Here is a 21,833-nt window from a genome sequence, read left to right on the forward strand (position 1 = left end):
TTGAATCTTTATTAGTTCTGATGTGAGTGAGCCTCAGGTAAAATCTTTACGACGAAGTAATTTGTTTCAATAACAATATTTAAAATGTATATGTAAAATTTACAGACTCCAGGCTGGGAATGCATTCTTTCAGCCAACTGTTTCCCAGGGGGGTGCGCTACGCAAACTACATCATCTGCATACATGGAGCAATGGTACTGCTTTTGTAGAGGTCCAAACCTGAATCAGCACCATTTATGTGCACATAAATTCATTGTCTACTCTAACTGAAATATAGTTGTAAGTATAGTTTATTAAAACTAATGTAATGTGTTTATAAAAGTTGTTAGTAATGTGTCTTTTGATAAAGACATAGGCATAGACATGGCTTATAGTCTTATTTTTTAATAGAGAAGCTTAAACACATTAGACATACACTGTTTTTAGCACTAAAGCTTTGATATTATATATGTCCCAAAACAATGGGAACTTGATGCATTGAACCTTATACTGGATATTCATCAGAGACAGCCTGCTTGAGCTGATCAATTGCAACACAGGTGTCTTCTCCTCTTTTCCAGACAAAATCCCCCTCAAAGGCATACCAAACCTTGGAAAATGATCTAAAATAAACTTCATCATGCTCCAGAGGCATAATGCCAAGCAATACAGAGTGTGCTAAACCAAACGCCTGCCATGGGAATAATGCTATGGGTTTACTCCGAGTGCCTCCTGGATGCCCGAGCTTCACCCTAGACACTCTGTGGAGAAATGAAATTTCCACTGATTGTAACTGTGATCTCGTTCTTTTTGTCACTAATCAAAGTTAATCACCATAGGTGAGGGTTCGGAACATAGATCGACTGGTAAATTTAAAGTTAGACCCTCAGGCTCAGTTACCTTTTCACCACGATCGTCTGGTAATGACCGCATTATTGCCACTGCAGCACTGATTCACCTGGCAAGTTCCACTTGTGGGCAGTCCACCTTTTCCTGGCTGTGAATCTTCCTCATCTCCACCGGTTCACACTGGGCTGCAAATCCCTTATGCAAGTTAACAGTACCCCCCCAGTTTGTTAGTGTGAATTAAAAAATTGAGAGCAGAAATACAAAGTTTGTCTGAAACAACGTGTCTGGTTTAGACACTTCCTCTGACTCTAACCTGTGTGTTGAGCACAGCTGTTAACTGTTTCTTGAGATGAAAAAATACATTTTGGTCCTTGTTTCTTCAGGTTTTTATTCACTAGAATAGCAATGAAAAGACTGACTACAAAATACAACAATTGTTCTTTCAAAGTCCATTTTCATGTTCCTCTGTGTCCGTCCTGACTAAGTCTTCCATCTCTGCAGTGAAAGCAGCTTCCTTCATTTCAGCTTGTTGTTTAGAGGTGAGAGGAAGCTCTGTATCAGAACTACACAGGTGACACCAACGCTGCCAAGACACACAAATACAGGGAAACAACAGTTAAGTAGTACTAACATTTGAAAGCATGAATTCTCTTGGTTAATTTCAGTAGATTAACATTGGTTAAATAGTTAGTTTTACATTTGCATCCCTGTTTTGATCTCATCCGAGATCCCAGAGGCTTGTTTATCTTTTCAAATGTCAGGGATGAATATCTTTTCATCCTCACCTGTTTCAGACTCCCTTTCCCAGCACACATTCGGCCCAGCGCCCATCCAGGCACCAGCAGAATGGAGGACAGGGCCAGTAACCAACCTAGTGCGTACGCCCAGTCCGGGTACACATACCAACGGTTAAAAGTCAGGGGCTGGTACTCCACCATAGAAGAGATGAAAGACACCTGAGAATGGACAGAGGAAAAAGAGAAATGGTGAAAAAGGATGGAAAAGAGAAAGGATAGTGAGAACTGAATTAAACTGAGGTGTTTATGGTTGAGAATGCTTCAGGAATTCACAACCAGTTCATATCCATCAAGACAAGACAAACCCAAACTTATGTATGAAATGCAGACACTCACCAGGGACACGAGAGGAGTCAGGTATTTCCAGCACAACATGAATATGTAGTTGGGGCGTGACTTTGTCATGTCTTCAATAATGTCAAACATTCTCTCAGCCCCTGTGGAGTGTAGAGGATTTAGCTTTACTGGCTTTCTAGCATTGTCATTGTATTCTGTTGACTTTATTATGTTCTATTATGGTCTGTAACCTATGTGTGACTCACCAAAGATCCAACCCATGGCCAGAGACTCAAACACAGACAGGAATAGAACACAGGCTCCATTACAGGCATAGTAGTCAAACAACTGGAATACATACATCCCCCCCTGCAGGCCACAATACAACATTACAGCTAGGGCCAGATTAAGGTATTGTGGTTGTAAAAAAAATAAAACACAGATTAATTAAATAAAATTGCACAGGCCCACAATTTTACAGCTCTAGTAATTTTTAGAAGTTTAGAAATGTTTCTTTTAAACTAAAACTTTTCAAACATTTGTCAAGTAACAGTAAAATTTACAATAAAATACTTGTTCTCTTTTAAATCACTCATATAATGATGAGGACCAAACACTACATCCTTAAAGGTGACCTATTATGTCCCTTTTTACAAGATGTAATATAAGTCTCAGGTGTCCACAGAATGTGTCCGTGTCAGTGAAGTTGTCCATTGGGAAATGATTGGATCAAATGATCAATAAGCTGCTGCTCCCCACCCCCTTTGTAGGAGAGGGCTGTGCCTTTACAGCTTGTGCCTCAGAGACTCTGGCAACAACAACAACAACAAAACCACCAATATGGCTGCTTCTGTAAATAATAGAGTTCAGCCCTACTTGCATGAACCAGAGTCGGCGATTATGTTGCGTCATACACATTAATTGTTCAGATTCTCATGTGGGAACTGTGATAGGATGCCTACAAAGCCAGAGAATATATGCGACATGTAGACATGGTATCGTGTCGCTTAATTACTGTAGTCAGATTTGGTAACACTTTATTTTGATAGTCCGTTTGTTGAGACTATACTAGTTATTAGTAGCCATTCAGTAGCTTGTCAATAGTGCATCAGTTGACATTCAACAACACTGTTTCAACAGACAAGTAACATACGTTCAACTGACTGCCTATAGACTATAAGGTACAATTCAAGTGTTAATCTACAGATTTTACAAAAAAGTGCCTGTCAATATTATTTTACAACAGGTTATTAACCAATTGTCGACTAACTTTCAATTGTCAACTAACTTTCTGTAGATTGAGTACCAACAACTCAAGATCAATCTGTCAGTTAAATGTCAACAGTCATGTCAGCATATAAAGTATATTATACTGTATATCCTACTCAAGGGGTCTCATATGCATCAAATTAATGATTATTTTAGCTGATTTAAAAATGTTTTTAAAAAATTGTTAACCATTTGTAGATAATCTGTTGATTGTCAACTAAAGATTAGATCTGTGGCTTGTCAACAAATAAATTGTTTATGATCAGTAGACTATTAATAGATATTATCCACTAAGTGATAGTAGATCAATTTTAGGACTATCTAATTAAAGTGAAACACTGTTTATATCAGTAGAAAGTCTATAACCTATCAACAGATTGAAAACATAAATTTTTGTACGTTTGGATAGATGCTGAAACATATGATACAGACATGTCTGCAACGTAGAATTATTATGAATTCACAGCTACAAAACGTTTACGAATCATAAAGATATCTGTATCATTTCCCTTATACTGTTTTATAGATAAATGTAAGTTCCCTTAACTCTACTCCCAAACCTAAATATAAATTACTCATTTTATACAGAATAAAACACTTTATGGACAGAGATGTGTAGGGAAATGCCAGTTTTATTAATAGCATTAAAATATATTTTGAGTCACAAACATTAATCCTACTCCTGCCCCTAAACCTATACCCATAACCATTTCTTAAAACTATGCAGGCTAAAATTATGAAGAAAAACAACAGATGTAATCATAATAATTTATTGCGAAAATGTAAATCGGTACCAAAAGTCGCTCAAATGACGATGTGTTGCAGTCCTCTCTGGCATTATATAATAGTTTTGTATAAGGGACAGAGCAGAATTTAAGTTATTAATCCATGAAAATCTTAACCCAGCTTCCCTCTGCGTGAAGACGGCGTGCGCGCTTCGGCATTACAATGTTGTTTCAACTGAAACACGGCATAGATACAGACGGTTGGTCTGGGAACGCCCCCGGGAACGCCCCGTCACGTGATGTGAATTTAGCCCGTGGGGGAAAACATTGCCTTGGCGCTCATTGAAATACATGGGGCAATCATGCCGAAGAGTTGCTGTGTCGTTTTCTGTACCGCCAATAAACAAACAAATTATGAATTGATGTTCTACATCCTTCCTAATAAACACACAGAACCGGAAATGAGGACAATTTTTTAATATTACTGTGTGAGTAGATCCCTGTGTGATATAGTAGTGGGTGTTAAACTCGTATTAGGCAGTGGTGGGCTAGTTTTGTCTGCATCCCTTACGAAAAAGAACTATAGTAATCCTATAAGATTTCTATAGTAGTGTATACTTATGTGATGTTCTGTAATACCTCTATAGTACTTCTATAGTATGTCCCAAAATACTATAGTATTCCTATAGGATTACTATAATATTTTGTCCCAAAATACTACAAGATTCCTATAGTTGTTTTTCATAAGGGATGTCTCATTCACATTAGCGTTATCAGCTGAAGGCTCATGACGCGAGCCGTATAACTTCTTAAGTGATCACCGTTTTACAAAAGGATTAATAGTTTGGAGTGAAGCATACGTACAATTGGTAAGTGACAAGGTTTTATGGAGTTATAGGATGCAACATAAGTTGATTGAGTTAACGTATAGGCTAATGTTACTGCTACAGCTGCCGTGATGTCTTGGAGATTCAACCAGATCACAAAATATGTCTGGAAACGACACCTCCGGCCATTTGGTTGGGTCATTGACCCAGTTTTTAATTAAATAAGGGCTATCATAACCTATTGCAGTTAATTTTACAATGTACCGATGCCGGTCGGCAGGCGTCAATGACTCGCAATATCACATTTTTGTCATTCAAATAGACACGATGCTCGCAGTGTTTTCCCCCACGCCGACTCCACCCTCGCCACGCCCCCAACTATGACTAGATGCCGACTGTATGTATGCTGCCATAGACATGTATAGAAAGGCTAGATGGCTCAAGGCGGAGTCAGCTGTGTTGTCACTTGGCGGCCATCTTAGGTCAGGAGACTGCGCTGCTGCTCCCTGCTGCTGTGGACGGAAGGTGAGTGACATACGCCAACTAAAATGTTCGTAACTTGCTGAATTCTTGACGGATTTACAAACGGTTTGGTTTATTACAAACCTTATTAACGTGGCTATGATTTGTGCTGATGCCGTTTGTGGCTATAATTTTTCACAGGTATGCAGTTAAATAGCCGCATCCCTGACGTTTATGACACACCAAGCCGTTTGAAAATCGGTTGAAAATTGAGCAAAATATAGTTATTTCAGCACTACATGCACAATAGACTTTAATGTTATGTCCTGTCCTAAGATGGCCGCCGTGTGACGTCGTCGGGTCCCATTGGCTCTCAGCGCCGGTAAGCTATCTAGCCTTTCTATACATGTCTATGTATGCTGCAATCTGTGACGAAGCAGGCGAGAGCCAATGAGCGTTTGATATCACTGCCGTAAAACATGTCGTAACGCTTCTTGAGGGCGCAATTTTTGAATTTAAATTCATCACGAGCGCGGGATTTGACATTTACGGTCGCTGCTGAGAATGGAGATGAGATCGCTGGATGTGGATGAAGGGATGAATTTGGATCTGTTTCTTGCTTGCGTATGGATTATAAAGATTTGGATTACATCTAACGTTACGTTAGCTAATAAAAATTATGTATTTATATTGTGTTTTGGTGTATTATGGTTCTATAGGAGAAAACGCCTTTTGTGTCTCACCGTAATGTTAAATAAACTAAATGTTAAAAAAATTAAAGAAGGTATTGTTAAGGGTTTAAACTATAGTCTTGTCTGTTAATCCTCCGAAGCGAGTTTGCAGCAGGAACAGAGATTATTTGTTAAATGAGTAACTGTTATAACGTTAAACTGCATTTAATAAATGCGATTTTCTGTAAACTTACTGTCATGAAAGGCTAAATGTATTAATTAATAATTATTGTTATTTGTTGTTTATAACTTTTGATCTTGGCCTCAGGCATTTGAAATGATGTAGACTATTGAGAGTTTTCTCATTTGGAATGCTCAATATTTTTTTTTTCACATAATCAGATGGTTCAGATGTGATTGTGGTATCCTAGTAAATAATGGGTTGTATTATTTTTTATTTAATAAAAGTGATTTTTTTTCTCTCTGATGTGCTGGCCATAGTGTTTGTTCTACTTAAGTCAGGTATGCAATCTGTTGATAGGTTATAGACTTTCTACTGATATCAACTGTCTTTCACTTTAATTAGATAGTCCTAAAAGATATCTACTAACACTTAGTGGATAATGTCTATTAATAGTCAACTGATCATAAACAATATATTAATCTGTTGATAGGTTATAGACTTTCTACTGATATAAACTCTTTTTCACTTTAATTAGATAGTCCTAAAATATATCTACTAATGCTTAGTTGAGAATGTCTATTAATAGTCTACTGATCATAAACAATTTCTTTGTTGACAAGCAACAAATAAGCAACTACATGTAATCTTTAGTTGACTATCAACAGATTATCTACAAATGGTTAAAACATTTTTAAATCAGCTAAAATAATTATTAATTTGATGCATATGAGACCCCTTGAGTAGGATATACAGTATCATATACTTCATATGCTGACATGACTGTTGACATTTAACTGACAGATTGATCTTGAGTTGTTGGTACTCAATCTACAGAAAGTTAGTTGACAATTGAAAGTTAGTCCCCAATTGGTTAATAACCTGTTGCAAAATAACATTGACAGTCAAAAGGCACTTTTTTGTAAAATCTGTAGATTAACACTTGAATTGTACCTTATAGTCTATAGGCAGTCAGTTGAATGTATGTTACTTGTCTGTTGAAACAGTGTTGTTGAATGTCAACTGATGCACTGTTGACAACCTACTGAATGGCTACTAATAACTAGTATAGTCTCAACAAACAGACTATCAAAATAAAGTGTTACCTCAGATTTTATTTATGTCATTCCATGACACTTGCCTAATGCAGTTTATTATAATAAATGTTAAACAAAAGGTTAGCACAAACATATAAGTATTACCTATTTTTTGGGCACATGCCATTCAAAAATAAATGTAACCCATGCCACCTGCAGTTGCTCAGATACCAGGAGTAAATGATCTCTTGATCAAATGAATAAATGAATGAATCTTTATTCCTACAGCCAACAACATATATTTAGACGATACATTCTTGTGTTACCACTAGCTGCTCTAGTGCAGAAATAAACATGGCAGACTGTGTACAGCTCACTCAGGGGAGGATCTAAGCTAATAGGAAGTACCCCCTTTTTGGCATGTTCGCACAACAGGAACTGGGAACCATTTTAGTTATTCACTTCAGAGTAGGGTCTAACCCAGCACAATAGGAATTACCAGTGACACAAGAGTACGTTGATTAGACGAACACAAAGCACCGGCAACCGGCATTTATGAAAAGCCGTGTAAACACACAGTTTACTCCACGAACATGGAAAACAGTGATAGATGAACCAACAGTGAAGTCTATAACCTTTACTCTGTGGTGGAAATCCAACACAAATTTGAAGGGACCAAGCAAAACTGCTCAGCTAGAATGGTGCTCTTAAATTACATCACGGTCAGCCGGCTTATGTCACTTCAGAGTTCCTATTGGCAGTGTGAATGTAACCAGGAAAATGGCTCTAGGGGAAGTTCCTATAACTGACTTTTTAAAAAACAATTTTCGTTCCTATAACTTCTCGGTGCGAAAGCCCCCACCAGTGACTTCCATAGAATGGAAAAAACTGTTCAGTAGAAGAAAGAAATTAATACAGGTTAAGAACAGCTTGAGGGTGAGTATATGATGACTGACTTTTCATTTTTTGGTGATCCATCCCTTCAACATTAGGCCATTATAGGTAACACAAAGGTAACTTTAGTTCATTTTATTCTCTCTCACACACAAACACACTCTCCTTACCTCTGTAACCATGATGAGCTGACCAAAGAAGCAAGTGAGACAGAAGACTAGGAGTAAAATTTCTCGTCGTCCTGCTTTGCGCAGCACCACAGGGAACAGGTCTATCACTGATGTCATGACAGCTTCCATTGAAGCAAACTTCAAAGGGAAAGTCATATAGGTTTGGTACGATGAGGGTGAGGAAATGATGACAGTATTTTCATTGTTGGGTGCACTATCCCTGTAACACACTGGAAGCTGTTTTTCCAACACCAAAATAGCCCAATGTATTTGCAGATGCTGCTTTACACTTCACAAGTCTGAAAATGACTCTAAATAAAATGTTTGCAGTTCATGAACTCCAACATTTACCTTGTGTTTTTCCATGTCAATATTTTTAATCTATAGTGTGCACATATTTGCACTTACCTACATTAATTTACTTCATCAAAATGTTACACCCCAAGTAATGCAATAAAAATAAGTCAGAGTTCACTTTCATGGTCAGGGACATTGTGGATGCATTTATATCTTTATTGTAAACGTATTTTTGTATGCAGAGAGACAAGTCAAAATGATTGTCTGGGGTAACTAACAGCATGCCACAGATATGGTGTATCTAGGCTGAAAATACACTGGGTTATATGAAGTGCTTAAAGGAATAGGTCACTTAAAAATGAAAATTCTGACATCTGTGTGATTGCATCGTGAAGCATTTGTGAAATCAGTTCAATGGCGTATAGGTAGGTGACGTCATGGAAGGAAGCTATTAATCGCACCCAGGCCAAACATTGTCAGCTTCTGATAGGCTGAAGCAAGTCGATCACAGGCACGCCGGAAGTATGGCAGGGCGACGCAGCGTTGCAGCGTTATAGTCGTAACCGAGGACATTGACACTATGAGAACGTCCATACCAATGCTGCCATAGGGACAAGTGCCTGTCTTGTGTGAAATCAGGCGAGCCCAACAAAGACAGAATCACCTGGGACCCAGGGGTAAAGCCCAAATCTAGATTGTAAACCTGACGAATGTGTGTGGAAAGGACCATCCTGCCGCATCACACACTTCTTGTAGGGATACCCCTATTATAAGGCTGACCAAGCCGCCATACTCCTCCTGATCCGACGCACCACGGAGGAAACACCAACGGTTTCTCCCCAAAGACACCACCCAAAGATGCGTGGTAAGCGACTAGTCCACCACGTAAACCTTTAGAGTAGAGGGGAATAACCCTGCGGAGAATCAAAAAGCCTTTACCACTTGTTCCATAACCAGAGCCTGCTTGGGCCCTACCACTGTGGACAGGACCCCCCCTGTGCGCAGGACCCATTGGATATATTTAGCAGCAGTTTCACGCTGCTAAAAATCTACTAAGGGAACCAGTCTCTCAAGACTGGCCTTAGGTGTTACTCAAGCAACTAATTCGGTCAAGTCAGGTCAAGTCACCTTTATTTATATAGCGCTTTTTACAATACAGATTATTTCAAAGCAGCTTTACAGAGATAACAGGAAAATTATGTAACAAAGTTTGTTTCTAGAAGAAAATAGCGTCACAGTCCAGCTTAAGTAAGTTCAGTGATGGTTAATTTTTGTTGTAAAAAGGTAATTGACTGTGACCCCGCCTGTGAAACCCCGGCTAAAGTTGCAGAATCAAATGAGTCAAAGTAGTCATAGCCATAAAAATGACAAAAATAGGTCATGTGTGTTTATTGCTGTAAATGATAGATTATACCAAGGGTTTTGAGATGCAATACTTATACTTTTGCGCAAAAAACAAACAAAAATGTACGTGGGCTTCCTACACATCTATTTCAATCATCTCTGGGATTATTTCGGCGCAACAACACCTGCTGATTCTTTTATAATTTCAGGAACTTCTTTTCTACTTCTTTTCTATTAGAAAGAGTAAACAGACCTTAATATCAATCTGCACGAGCGGCAATCAGGTCAACACTAGTTAAGGCAAAAAAAAACAAACAAAAAAAAAACGGGTTCAGATGTCTGTGGAGATTGTTTCGTGTCGTTGCCAATATTTTAGGAACAGCTTATTTGTTTTGTTGCTCAATATTCTGCCAATAATAATAATCTTATTTTAAGGTCATTTTAGGCCTGCTACGTGTCAATATAATTTGTTTGCTGGATGGTGATGCGTTGTTTTGACATCTGACATGGCGGCACCAAATCATGAGCAGAACGTAAAATAGCTGATTGCTTAAACAGCTTGTTTGATATCAGTCTCCGTGGAATTGCCCCAAATTATGATATAACCGGTTTTATAGCAGATTATTTTCTGGAGGATGATGGTGATGACTGATGATGAACAGGACACATTCTTGGACGAAACTGATGAGGAATTTGACGGTAAGTTTTTTTCATAATTTTTTTAATGCTAAATGTATGTATACTGTAAAAGTCAGTGTTCAGCCAATGTAATGCTAACACAGAATTCATCCTGTGATGCAAAAATAGTGGATTTAAATGTTTATTATATTTGTTGATTGGGACTGAGTCAGTTTAAATTAATGACGTTTATGACATGATGTTTATTTGTTTGATTACACTCTGAATTGAAGTCTGCTCTCCACCTATAGCCTTACCTTTTTCTTGTCCCTCTACCCTCCCCTCAATAAATCAGATCCAGTCTCACTAAACTGAAAAACTGATATTTTCATATAAATGCTTTACTATCCACATTAAATTAAAATAGGTTTATCTTGCAACTGCAAGTATTTCAATAGGGAAAAGTGTTCTTCATTTTTCAAGGATGAAAATTGCAGTCACTCAGGATGAGTCATTTGGAGATGGACAATACTGTACTCGACATGGTAGCTTTAGCTCAAATACGAAGTCACTTGCACTGTGGGGAAGAAACTGTTAAATAAAATAAAAAAAGGATCACAGACTGTGCGTAAACGTCATCGCCTAGATTACTACTATGAGGGGCAGAAAATCTGTCGCGATACTTTTATGTATATGCAATATTCCTTGGTGTTGGAAGACCAAAAAAGACCCCACATGGTCTTGCCAATTTTTTTTTAACTGTCTTAGTTTAATTGACTTTGTAGTCTCTGTGAATCTACTTATGTACATACTTCCCATGAAATGAAATATCAATGAAATAAATATAGAAAATCTCATTCTCTTACATTGAGTAATCCTGGAGTAAAAAACTCAAGGGATAGTTCACCCAAAAAATATATATATTTTCTCCAGATTTACTGAGTGCTGAGACTGCTAAAGGAACCTGCATCTCGAGACTGGTCTCTAGCCATGTTCGAGAAGCCAGTCCGGTGCCCTGAAACGGATGACCGGCAGGAAACAACCGAACTGACCCCTCTTAAACCCTCCTCCTGCGAGCCAGACAATGAGACTATATCTCGCTGGAGACCGCTGCGCCCCAAAGCACATGAGCTGGTGGGGTTGGCAGAACGGCCCCTGAGGGCACCGAAGGGATGTGGGCACCATATAATGAGGTGTTATCCATTTCCCCCCAGGAATAAATGCAGCCAAAGATCAACCAGACAAGTAAACACAGTCCGGATGAAAAGCTGAATAGTATATTAATACAGACATCTAACTCCTCAAAGATCCGATGAGTATATATTTTTTTAATTTCTCAAATTAAATGCTGCCAAATAACAACCAGACAAGTAAAAACGCTCTGGATGAAAGGTGAATTAATACAGACATCAAAATCAGATGAGTATTTAACATTTAATTCCTCAAAATTAAATGCAGCCAAAAACCAACCAGACGAAAAGCTCTGTCTAGATGAAAGGCTGAATAGAGTATTTTCATACAGACATCTAACTTCCAAAGCCAGACAAGTATTTCATTTAATTCCTCAAAATGAAATGCAGCCCAGAAACAAGCAGACACGAATACGTGGTCTGAATGACTGGCTGAACATTCATGTTATAATCTCAAACACAAAAAGAACCATAAATAATAGTCTGCAAACACACCTAATTAGTTTGCGCATAATCATAGGAAAAAGAGAGAAAGGGAAATTCCAGTCTGAGTCACCTATGCATGTTTTGCGGACCGTAGTCTACGCGTTGCTTCGGCAAATGCGAGATCCAAGCCACTAGATTCTTATTGCAGACCCATAATCTATGCGCTGCCTCGGTAAACGCGAAATCCGAGCCACTCTACGTGCTGCCTCGGCAAATGTGAGATCCGAGCCACTATATTCTTATTGCAGCCCCGTAATCTACGCACTGCCTCTGGGCACGCAAGATCCGAGACAGAGTCACAGAATCTTTATTGCAGACCCGTAATCTACGCGCGGCTTCGGCAAATGTGAGATCCGAGCCAAAGAATCTTTATTGACTTTCTCCCCTCTAGAAGAAAGCCATCAGGAGCGGAGATAAAACTCTCGATAGTGCATATTTTACATGTCGGGAATTTATGAATGAACACTGTGAGCTCCCTTTTACTAGAGCTGACATGCATGCTCCACTCCCAAACAAACGACACATAAATCGCATGTAACCCCACTCATAATGTAGCGAGGGAAAGGGCAAAACACACAATCAAAAATGCTGTTTGCTCACCATTATACTCCTGTCTAAATATATAATATGCTTGAGGACAAACAACAATAAATAGACAGAGACAATTTTACACAGAGCGCTTGTTGAGGGCACAGAAGCTGACAATGTTTGGTCTGGGTGCACTTTATAGCTTCCTGCCATGACGTCACCTGCCTATACGCCATTGGACTGATTTCACAAGTGCTTCACGATGCAATCACGCAGAGCGCTCCCATAGCGTTAATCTCGACGCAGCATGAGCTCCCTTGAAGGGGAACTACAAATATAAATATAAATATAAATATTAAATGTAATTATATTCTTAATTACAAATACACTAATTAATTACACTAATGCAGATTAGTGCTCACTGCATTTATATTTAAAATTTATTTTTGTTTGATGAATCAATTTATATTGGTATTCTTTCAATACTTCAAACAAACATTTGTAGTCATTTGCAGTTTTAGTTATTACAAGGTATTACGACTTATGTGTATGTATTAGTTTAAGCTCACCTGTGTATCTATCCCCAGCAAAATAATCATGATGAAGAAACAAACAGCCCACAACTGAGGGAGAGGCATCATGGCTACTGCCCGTGGATAAGCTATGAACGCTAGTCCTGGACCTGACATAGAAAGAGAGATATTATTTTAAGCATCCCATGTTCTTAGTAATTACTCAAATACAGTATTGGTTTGCAACATTTCAATTGTCTTATCATGCCTCCTGTGCTTCCATGAAATACTGCATTACCTGATTCTGCCACCTCTCCTATGGGGACGCCCTGCTCTTGGGCCATGAAACCCAAAACAGAGAACACTGCAAAGCCAGCCACCAAACTGGTGCTGCTGTTCAGAAGTGAAAGCCACAAGCAGTCCCTGATAAATGTAGATAAAAACACATATCGTCTACCATTTGCTGACTGAGCATCATAACATCATAACATTTCAAAAACATCTTGCTCATAGTGTACAACATAACAAATAGTTAATTCTTCAATTGTTAAATCATTCATATGCTCATTCTTTGGTACTGTCATTTTATTGAAAGCCTTAATACTAACCTGTAGCAGTTGTTGTTATATTTATTGTAGCTGCCAAAAACAGTGAGAGTGCCAACAGACACACTGTAGGAAAATAAGATCTGAGCTCCGGCCTCCAGCCAAACCTACACACACAGAGCACCTCTATTTCAATATAATAATATATATATATATAAAAAAATAAAAAAAATAAAAAAAGATTATATAGTTACAGAAAAAAAACATATGTTTATGTGTGTTTTTGGTAATGTTAAATTTAGTGTCTTTAACTTCCATAAAACAATTATTAGATACAATGTACTTGTTGTGTTCATGTTGTATTGTAAAATATGGTAGCACTTTATTGGACAGTCCTGTTTTGCATGCAAATACTATGTACTTATTATAGCAATTACAGTAACTGGATTATAACTAGATACTAACCCTTCACCTACCCTAAACCTAGCCTTAACCCATGTAGTTACTGTACCATTAATACTAGTACTTTCTTGGGCAAGTAGGGAGAGCGGGGTACAACGTAACACTTTTTGACTTTCTCAGTTTGTGTAAATCTACTTAGGGTTTAGAGTATTTATTTTTTCCCCAAATTAATTTCACACATGTCTAGTACAATTATTTGGTTTTGTTTTATTAATACAATTTTCTTCTAGAATGATCATTGTTATCAAGCTCGTATATTTAAGTTAAATAATTTCACTTAAATGGCAATGCAAATGACCTATTAATTGTCATTTAAGTGAAATTACCTAACTTAAATATACAAGCTTTATAAAAATGATCATTCTAGAAGAAAATTTCAGATGGCACTTAGAGGCTTTTGCATCTGAACTCTTCATATATATATATATATATATATATATATATATATATATATATATATATATATATATATATATATACTGTATATATATATATATATATATATATATACTGTGTATATATATATTACTATTATTATATATTTTTTTATATACCCCTAAAGGATGGAAGTGAAATGTGACAACATGCCCCATAGGTGGACAATATTTTTTTTTAAATAATTTTGTTTAATAATTAAAAATAATAAATGTTTTCAGTTTGACAACAAGCACCGCAAAACACAGCTATACAACATAGTTCAAAACATAATAAAAATTAATAATTTCTGAACATTGACTCTCAGTCTTTATTCACCTTTTACTCATGTTTTCTCTGTAGAATTCATAAAGGTATAGAATAGAATAGCATAGTTCTAATAGGGGCACATTGTAACGCAGTGTTACAATATGCCCCACCTGCGAAACTGGGATTTAAACTCGACTAGTATCTTCTGCTAGTTAGCGAAGCATTAAAGAACTATATCAACTGTTAAATAACATATTGGAGACTAAAATGATATCAGATTTGTCTAATTTTAAATAAACACAAAAAATAGAGATGAAAAATTAACATAAGTAAGACATTTCATTAAGTTTCATCATGTTAGCATGTGTGGAAATTTTTAAAGGGATACTCCACTTTAAAATGAAAATTCTGTCATCATATACTCACCCTCATGTTGTTTCAAACCTGTATGAATTTCTTTCTTCTGCTGAACAGAAAGGAAGATATTTAGAAGAATGTCAGTAACGAGACAGTTTCTGGTCTCATTGACTTCCATAGTAGGAAAAAAATATATACTATGGAAGTCAATGAGACCAGAAACTGTCTGGCTACTGATACTCTTCTAAATATCTTCCTTTCTGTTCAGCAGAAGAAAGAAATTCATAAAGGATTGAAACAACATGAGGGTGAGTATATGATGACAGAATTTTCATTTTAAAGTGGAGTATCCCTTTAAAACTAGTGTGTTACAACTAGCCCCAGGGTACTGTGACATTTTGAGGTTTTGAGTTTTGTTTTTGAATCTTTTTCAGTGTTTTCAGTTTCTGTGATCCGTTTTCCCCTGTCTTTGTGATTTTGGTTTAGTCCTGTTAGTTTTTCCCTGTCTGTTTGATTAGAAATTCCCATCACCTGTGTTCTGTTAATTATCCCATTAATCCCAGTTAATTTAAGCCCTGTGTTTTCCCTCAGTGTTTGTTGGTCGTCGTCATTTCATGGTTGTGTGTTTTGAAGTCCTGGAGTTTCCTTTCCCTTGTTCCTGTATGTTCATAGAAGTTAAGTTTGTAAATAAATTACCTAAACCGCAGTTCCTGTGTCCTCGTCTTCGGCTCCCTACACAAACCTGACAGGTACGTTGTGCCCTGCTCTCCCCTATACTGTAAGTGCACATACTGTAAAATAAAGTGTAACCTAAAACCCCTTTCTGCTATTGAGGTGGGATACTGGTGAGGTTGGTTCCCTGTGTCATGTCTGTACTCTTATGTTGTTCTGTTCCTGTTTCCTGCTCCTGGTGCCATCTTTGTAGTTTTTGTAGTCCCCATTGATTAGTCCTGATTGTTCCCTGGTGTGTCTAAGCTTGTTACCCCTTGTGTATATATGTGATGCGATCTGGGAAAACCCACCACATGGTGAAATTTTACCTATTACAGGTTTTGATATCATATGGAAGCTGGTATCAAGCCCTTTCCAAATCTGTTTTTATTTTTATCATAGCTTGTTGGTAGCAAAATGTATGTTTATCTGAAGTCGGCCGATCGCTATGATTTTCTGGAACGGAATTTTGAGAAAAACAGGTTTAATTAACTGTCACCGTCGGGATGCTTGGCACTCTTTTTTTTTTTAAACAGGATTGGCGCGAAATGCGCACTAATACACATTCACTGTACATGTTATGTGGTTTATTTTATAGGTAAACTATCTTTGTAGTGTTAAGAGACGGACAGGTGTATGGGATATACGGCGATTTTGTGTTTTTTTTTCACCTCTGCCGGGCGTTAGAGAAAATGGTCGCATAGAATGCATTAGAGAGAGAGTATTTCCAGCTTGACACTATCGCTGTTTTTCTGCACTAAACAAGGGAATTTTGCCAAGATATTTTCAGAGATAAGCGAAAAGATGTTATAGAAAAATAATTTAATAAAAATACATTTTTGACAAAAAAATGACATTCAAACTATTTTGGAATTGACTGAAAACGGCCCAGGGCGACATCCGACGGGTTTTCCCAGATCGCATCACATATGTGTACAGTATATGAAGACTTCAGATGCAAAAGCCTCTTAGTGCCATCTGAATTTTTCTTCTAGAATGATCATTTTTATCAAGCTCATATATTTAAGTTAAAGGTGGGGTATGTGATTTGCTAAACGTCCGGCAGATTTTGAAAATACACAACTCAAATGGTCCTACCTTCTTTCCTTTGGCTCCACCCATTCAAAGAACATGAGGGGGATGGGGGGAGGGGGATGATTCAATGATTCTAGGTGGTCTTGGAAATGATTGGCTGGAGTTTTTTGAGTCCTGCCCGTTCCACAGATGATTAAATTGCTTAATTTTCATTTCAGTGCTTCTAACTCAGTGGCTGTAAGGGGGTTAGGAATAGGATTTCAAGTGATTTTGAAAAAATGGCCAAAAAAGAGAATTACATACCCCAACTTTAAGTAATTTCACTTAATTGGCAATGAAAATTACCTATTAATTGTCATTTAAGTGAAATAACTAAACTCAAATATACGAGCTTGATAAAAAAGATCATTCTAGAAGAAAATTTCAGATGGCACTTAGAGGCTTTTGCATCTGAACTCTTCATATATAGTTTCCCTTGTTCTTTGTCAGTTTTTCGCTGTATGTAGATGGTCTCATGTCCCTTTTTTCCGTTTCTTGTTTTACTTTTGTGTTTTATAAACAACCTTTGCATTTAGATCCATGTCTCTGCCTGCCATCTCATCTGCTCCACCGAGTAACAGAATGACTGACCGAAAAATGGATATAGCAGGGGTTCTCCTTTGCCAGGGCGAGTGCTCCCTCAATGGCCACACCCGTAAGTTTTTGAACATGGCCTACCATACCCACTTTCTGGACAGTTCACTCATTTAATTTGATCGTTCTGGTCTGAATTAACCTATCAGATCACAACTTTCCTGTGTTGGTTCTCGAGGGACATTTTGTGAATTTGTGGAGCGTGCTCATCTGCTTAGCAGATCCCCCTTCACTGTGGGAGAGGTGGAAGAGGATCCCACTGTGACCACTCAAGGTTCCCCTAAACATTTTGCGCCCCAAGGCCCGATGGCCATGGCGCTTGACACAGCAGGAGTCTCAGCACTCTCAAGACTGGTGGTCCCAGAGCTCTCTCGCCCAGTGGTCCTAGCAATATCTAGCCCGGTGGTCCAAAGTCTGGTGGTCGTTGCTTTCAGCATCGTCAAGCCCAGGGGGCTTATCGCTCCCAAACCTGGTGGTCCCAGAGGTCTTCCCCTTGTCCTCGGCTTTCCCAGTGATGACAGCCACAATTTTGTGTGTATGGACTACACGCACTTTCACGGCCTGACGACCCGTTACGGCCACGGAGGCTGTTGCTGAACTGTGCCACCTGTCTGCTCTGTTAAGGCCAAGGAGGCCTACTAAGAAGTCTCAGTTCCTGGCTCCACCCTGGCCCCCCACTCTGCTGGATCCCTGCTCCGCCTCAGTTTCCAGACCAAATTCTACCACATAGGTCTGGCCCTCCATTCCTCCCCAAGGTCCTCCTCTGCTCCACCAACCATCTGGACTTTTTTTATTTTTATTTTTTTTATTTTTTTATTTTTTTATTGCCGTGGAGCGTCTAGAAGTCGCTCTGAAGGGGGGCTTCCAGATTTCTTGACTATTATATTGTTCTGTTCTTGGTAGGGTTGCCAACTTCAGCAAAGGAAAATAAGGGACGATCTTGGTTCTAGCCAGAAGCTAGAATTTTACTTTGTAACATGTTAAATAGGAATATTTTTCTTACACAAATGTATCGCTTCGCTTCAGAAGGCCTTTATTAACCTCACGGAGCCGTGTGGAGCACGTTTATGATGGATAGATGCACTTTTATGGACTTCAAAATAGAAACAGCAATTCACTGCCATTATAAAGCTCGGAAGAGCCAGGACATTTTTTTTATATAACTATAAATAACTATTTGTAATATAACTGTTTAATATATAATATAAAATTGTATTCGTCTGAAAGAAGAATGTCATACAGTATACACCTAGGATGATTTGAGGGTGAGTAAATCATGGGCTAATTTTCATTTTTGGGTGAACTATCCCTTTAATGCTGTTATTAGGTCAAAGTGAGGTAGAGGGAAGATGGTTGATTACCTGTGGGTCAGCAAGACGGGCCGGTTCAGGGTACAGGTAAAACACAACCCCCTGCAGAGCTCCAGGAAGAGTCAACCCACGAATCAGCAAAACCAGTAGCATCACATAAGGAAATGTGGCTGTGAAATACACCACCTACAGTACAGCCATAATGCAAGAAAGGGACATGTAAATTTGATGCCAAAAAGGAAAAAATTGATATAACCAATGAAGTTTGTTGTCCTTCTGCCACACAGCTGAAACATATTTGTTCCCTCCTGCACACCTACTATACCCTGGAAATCCAGAGTTCTCGCAAGTGCACAATTTGAATTTGCTCAGCGAGTCACTCTGGCATTGAGTAATGATGCTCATTAACTATGCCCTTGTAGCCAAGTTGCACCAATCACATCGGTGTATCTGATGTGAGCTAAACAGATGACGACAGCGTTGCCACGTCGAAGTCATTAGTAAACATTGCAAGATGGCTATGGATGAACACCAATTGTTTGAAACAGCTTTGGCCGCTACAATGAACGAGTTAGACTTGGATTTTTATCTAAAAGAGGAACAGAAGACGGCGCTCGAATCGTTCCTTTGCAAGAAGGACGTTTTTGCTGTTTTGCCGACTGGATATGGCAAGAGTCTAATCTACCAGTTAGCTCCACTGGTAGCTAAGCGTATGGGGCTCTGGATACGTCACCCCGTGTATTGTTGTGATTGGTCATAGTGTTATCCAATTGCGTGCAGTGAGATTTTCAAATGCATGCTTGGTGCCACCCCTCAAGTAGGGTGATTTTTCATTACTCAAAGCCTGACCATTAATCTTTCGGATTTGGATTTCCAGGCTACACCTAATTTACACTTAAAAGGAAACCAATGTGAGCAATATGACAAAATGCTAATTTCATAACAATAACTAGGGCTAATATTGACTTTATGGAAAGTAATCGATAAATAAAGTGACATTCTTGCACACCTTGCCTGTAGATTTGACTCCTTTCCAGATACAGAAATAACATATGATCCACATTGCAATGAGACACAGAAGAATCTCCCAGTTGATCTTTCCAATCTCCTCAATACCCCCAGAGAGTGCCAACACTCTGCGCCTGTAAAGAGAGAAACACAAGCATTTTCCTTTGTTTTTATTGAACAAATGCATAGTTAAAAATGTATGTACTTAATTACTATAACTTTTGCTAAAGCAGAATGTTCATGCAAAACTCAATATCACAATTAGTATTTATTTACTCCCAGAACTCAGTAGCTGCAGGTGTTGAATTAATTAGAGATGTCCGGTTGATGGTCAAATTCTTTGCAGCAAGATTTACACAGCCATCTAAGACAGAGAAAAAAATTATTAAGATATTGCAGATGGTATTTATTGTTTATAGTTTTGATGTTACTTTTATTTTGTTTTAGATTATCACCTGTGTTCCAGGTGTTGTCACAGGTGTCCCAAGGCAGTTGGGCACTGAAAGAGAAGAAGAGGTAGAAAAGCGCCCAGGCCAGAATGACGATGTAATACATGCAGCTGTACAGAAGTATCAGTTGTCCTGCATAGCCAATACCTGAAAAAAGCAAACAGAAACACTGACTAGAAGAGACTTAAAAAGAGATCATTAATGAGAGAATTAAAAGATGATTTACTGAGATTTACCCACATGTAATATCTGTTGCTTTTACACTATATGCACTTTGTGTTTTGGCTCTTTCTACTGACTATTTATTAAACCAAATGGTTTCTTTTGAAGTCTTTTTCTACTGGATCATATGTTCATATTCTTCACTTATATTAACTAATAAAGAAATCTGCTGATTTAATGAAATAAATGGTTTCGGTTACACTTTATTCTAAGGTGTCTATTAAATGTATAAATACAGTGTAATTATACATTTAAGTACTGCATAATATTAGTTATACTAACTATAGGGTCAGGGTTTGGAATAGTACTTGGTTTAGGGTTAGTTGCATGTTAATATGCATAATTTACCTATATTGCTGGAGTAAGCAAATGTAACAAGGACACTGTAAAATAAAGTGTTACCATGGTGCCTTTGCCACTGCGACGTGTATACAACTGCATGACATTAAAAGTGTTTGGATGCAAAAAGATTAACAAAATTTCATTAATAAAAAAAAAAAAACTTTTATAAAGAGATGTTTTGTTTCTACAACTCTCACCCTCAGCCAGTGGACAGAGGCGATGCCAACATGTAATGCCTCCTTCCCGTGTGTACTGTCCCATTGCGGTCTCTAGTAGGAACAGAGGCACCCCACAGGTAACAACAAACACCAGGTAGGGTATCAGGAATGCCCCTGAGAACACACCAGTACAATAATGCATTATTTAAGTATCGCTGAAAGAATTCTAAGTGCATGAGTGTATTATGTATTTAGGTCGCTGCTGGTTTCATACCTCCTCCATACTTGTAGCAGAGATACGGAAACCTCCACACATTACCCAGTCCAATCACATTCCCTGCCACAGCCAGAAGAAACTCTGCTTTACTGCCCCAGTACCCTCTCTCTTCTATTTGTCCTTCTATTCTGTCCATTCCACACAGTTTTCACACATTTACATGAAGGTCCAGGCTATCCTAATTCTGCAGTGGTGGTTGATGTACTGAATTCTGGTCAGTTAAAAGTTTATACAAATGCGTCAAGCTATTTATTGACGGATCCTCCCCAGCTGAATTGCCAACCACAGTTACGTTATTTTAGACACAAAGACAGAAAAGTTACTAGATCAGTATGATAATTTTTTTTAATTTTATGTAATGGGTAGGTTAAAATTAGTAAAATAATGTTACTAAGTGAAATAATGCAAAGTGGCTAGTTTTAAACACATGGTTTGATTAATCAATATGTAAAACCTACAGCCTTCAGTCTAGGAAGACATTCATGCAGCCAACTAGTTCTTCCATTTAACGTTTAACCAAGGAATAAC

General features: G+C 38.1%; 1 protein-coding gene across 1 annotated transcript; it reads right to left on the bottom strand.

The window, feature by feature from the left end:
* Nucleotides 1-1,199: 1,199 nt before the first annotated feature.
* LOC309508379 (sodium- and chloride-dependent GABA transporter 2-like) lies at nt 1,200-21,533 on the bottom strand. The gene is made up of 14 exons (XM_082182981.1): nt 21,303-21,533; nt 21,068-21,202; nt 20,313-20,453; nt 20,134-20,221; nt 19,859-19,991; nt 18,901-19,035; nt 13,721-13,824; nt 13,411-13,535; nt 13,170-13,282; nt 8,138-8,275; nt 2,168-2,270; nt 1,962-2,062; nt 1,614-1,784; nt 1,200-1,411 (listed from the first exon to the last, which is right to left on the bottom strand). The coding sequence occupies exons 1-14, from the start codon at nt 21,439-21,441 to the stop codon at nt 1,271-1,273; spliced, it is 1,767 nt and encodes a 588-aa protein (XP_082039107.1). The 5' UTR covers nt 21,442-21,533; the 3' UTR covers nt 1,200-1,270.
* Nucleotides 21,534-21,833: the final 300 nt, after the last annotated feature.

This window comes from Leuciscus leuciscus, assembly GCF_965113295.1.
Source record: "Leuciscus leuciscus genome assembly, chromosome: 10".
Taxonomy (NCBI): Eukaryota; Metazoa; Chordata; class Actinopteri; order Cypriniformes; family Leuciscidae; genus Leuciscus; species Leuciscus leuciscus.

Coding starts and splice junctions, on each gene's coding strand:
- LOC309508379 (XM_082182981.1), bottom strand. CDS start 21,441: ATGGACAGAATAGAAGGACAAATAGAAGAGAGAGGGTACTGGGGCAGT. Junction 20,454..21,067: donor CCTCTGTCCACTGGCTGAGG/GTGAGAGTTGTA, acceptor TGCTTTTTTCAG/GTATTGGCTATGCAGGACAA. Junction 1,785..1,961: donor TGACTCCTCTCGTGTCCCTG/GTGAGTGTCTGC, acceptor GTCCATTCTCAG/GTGTCTTTCATCTCTTCTAT.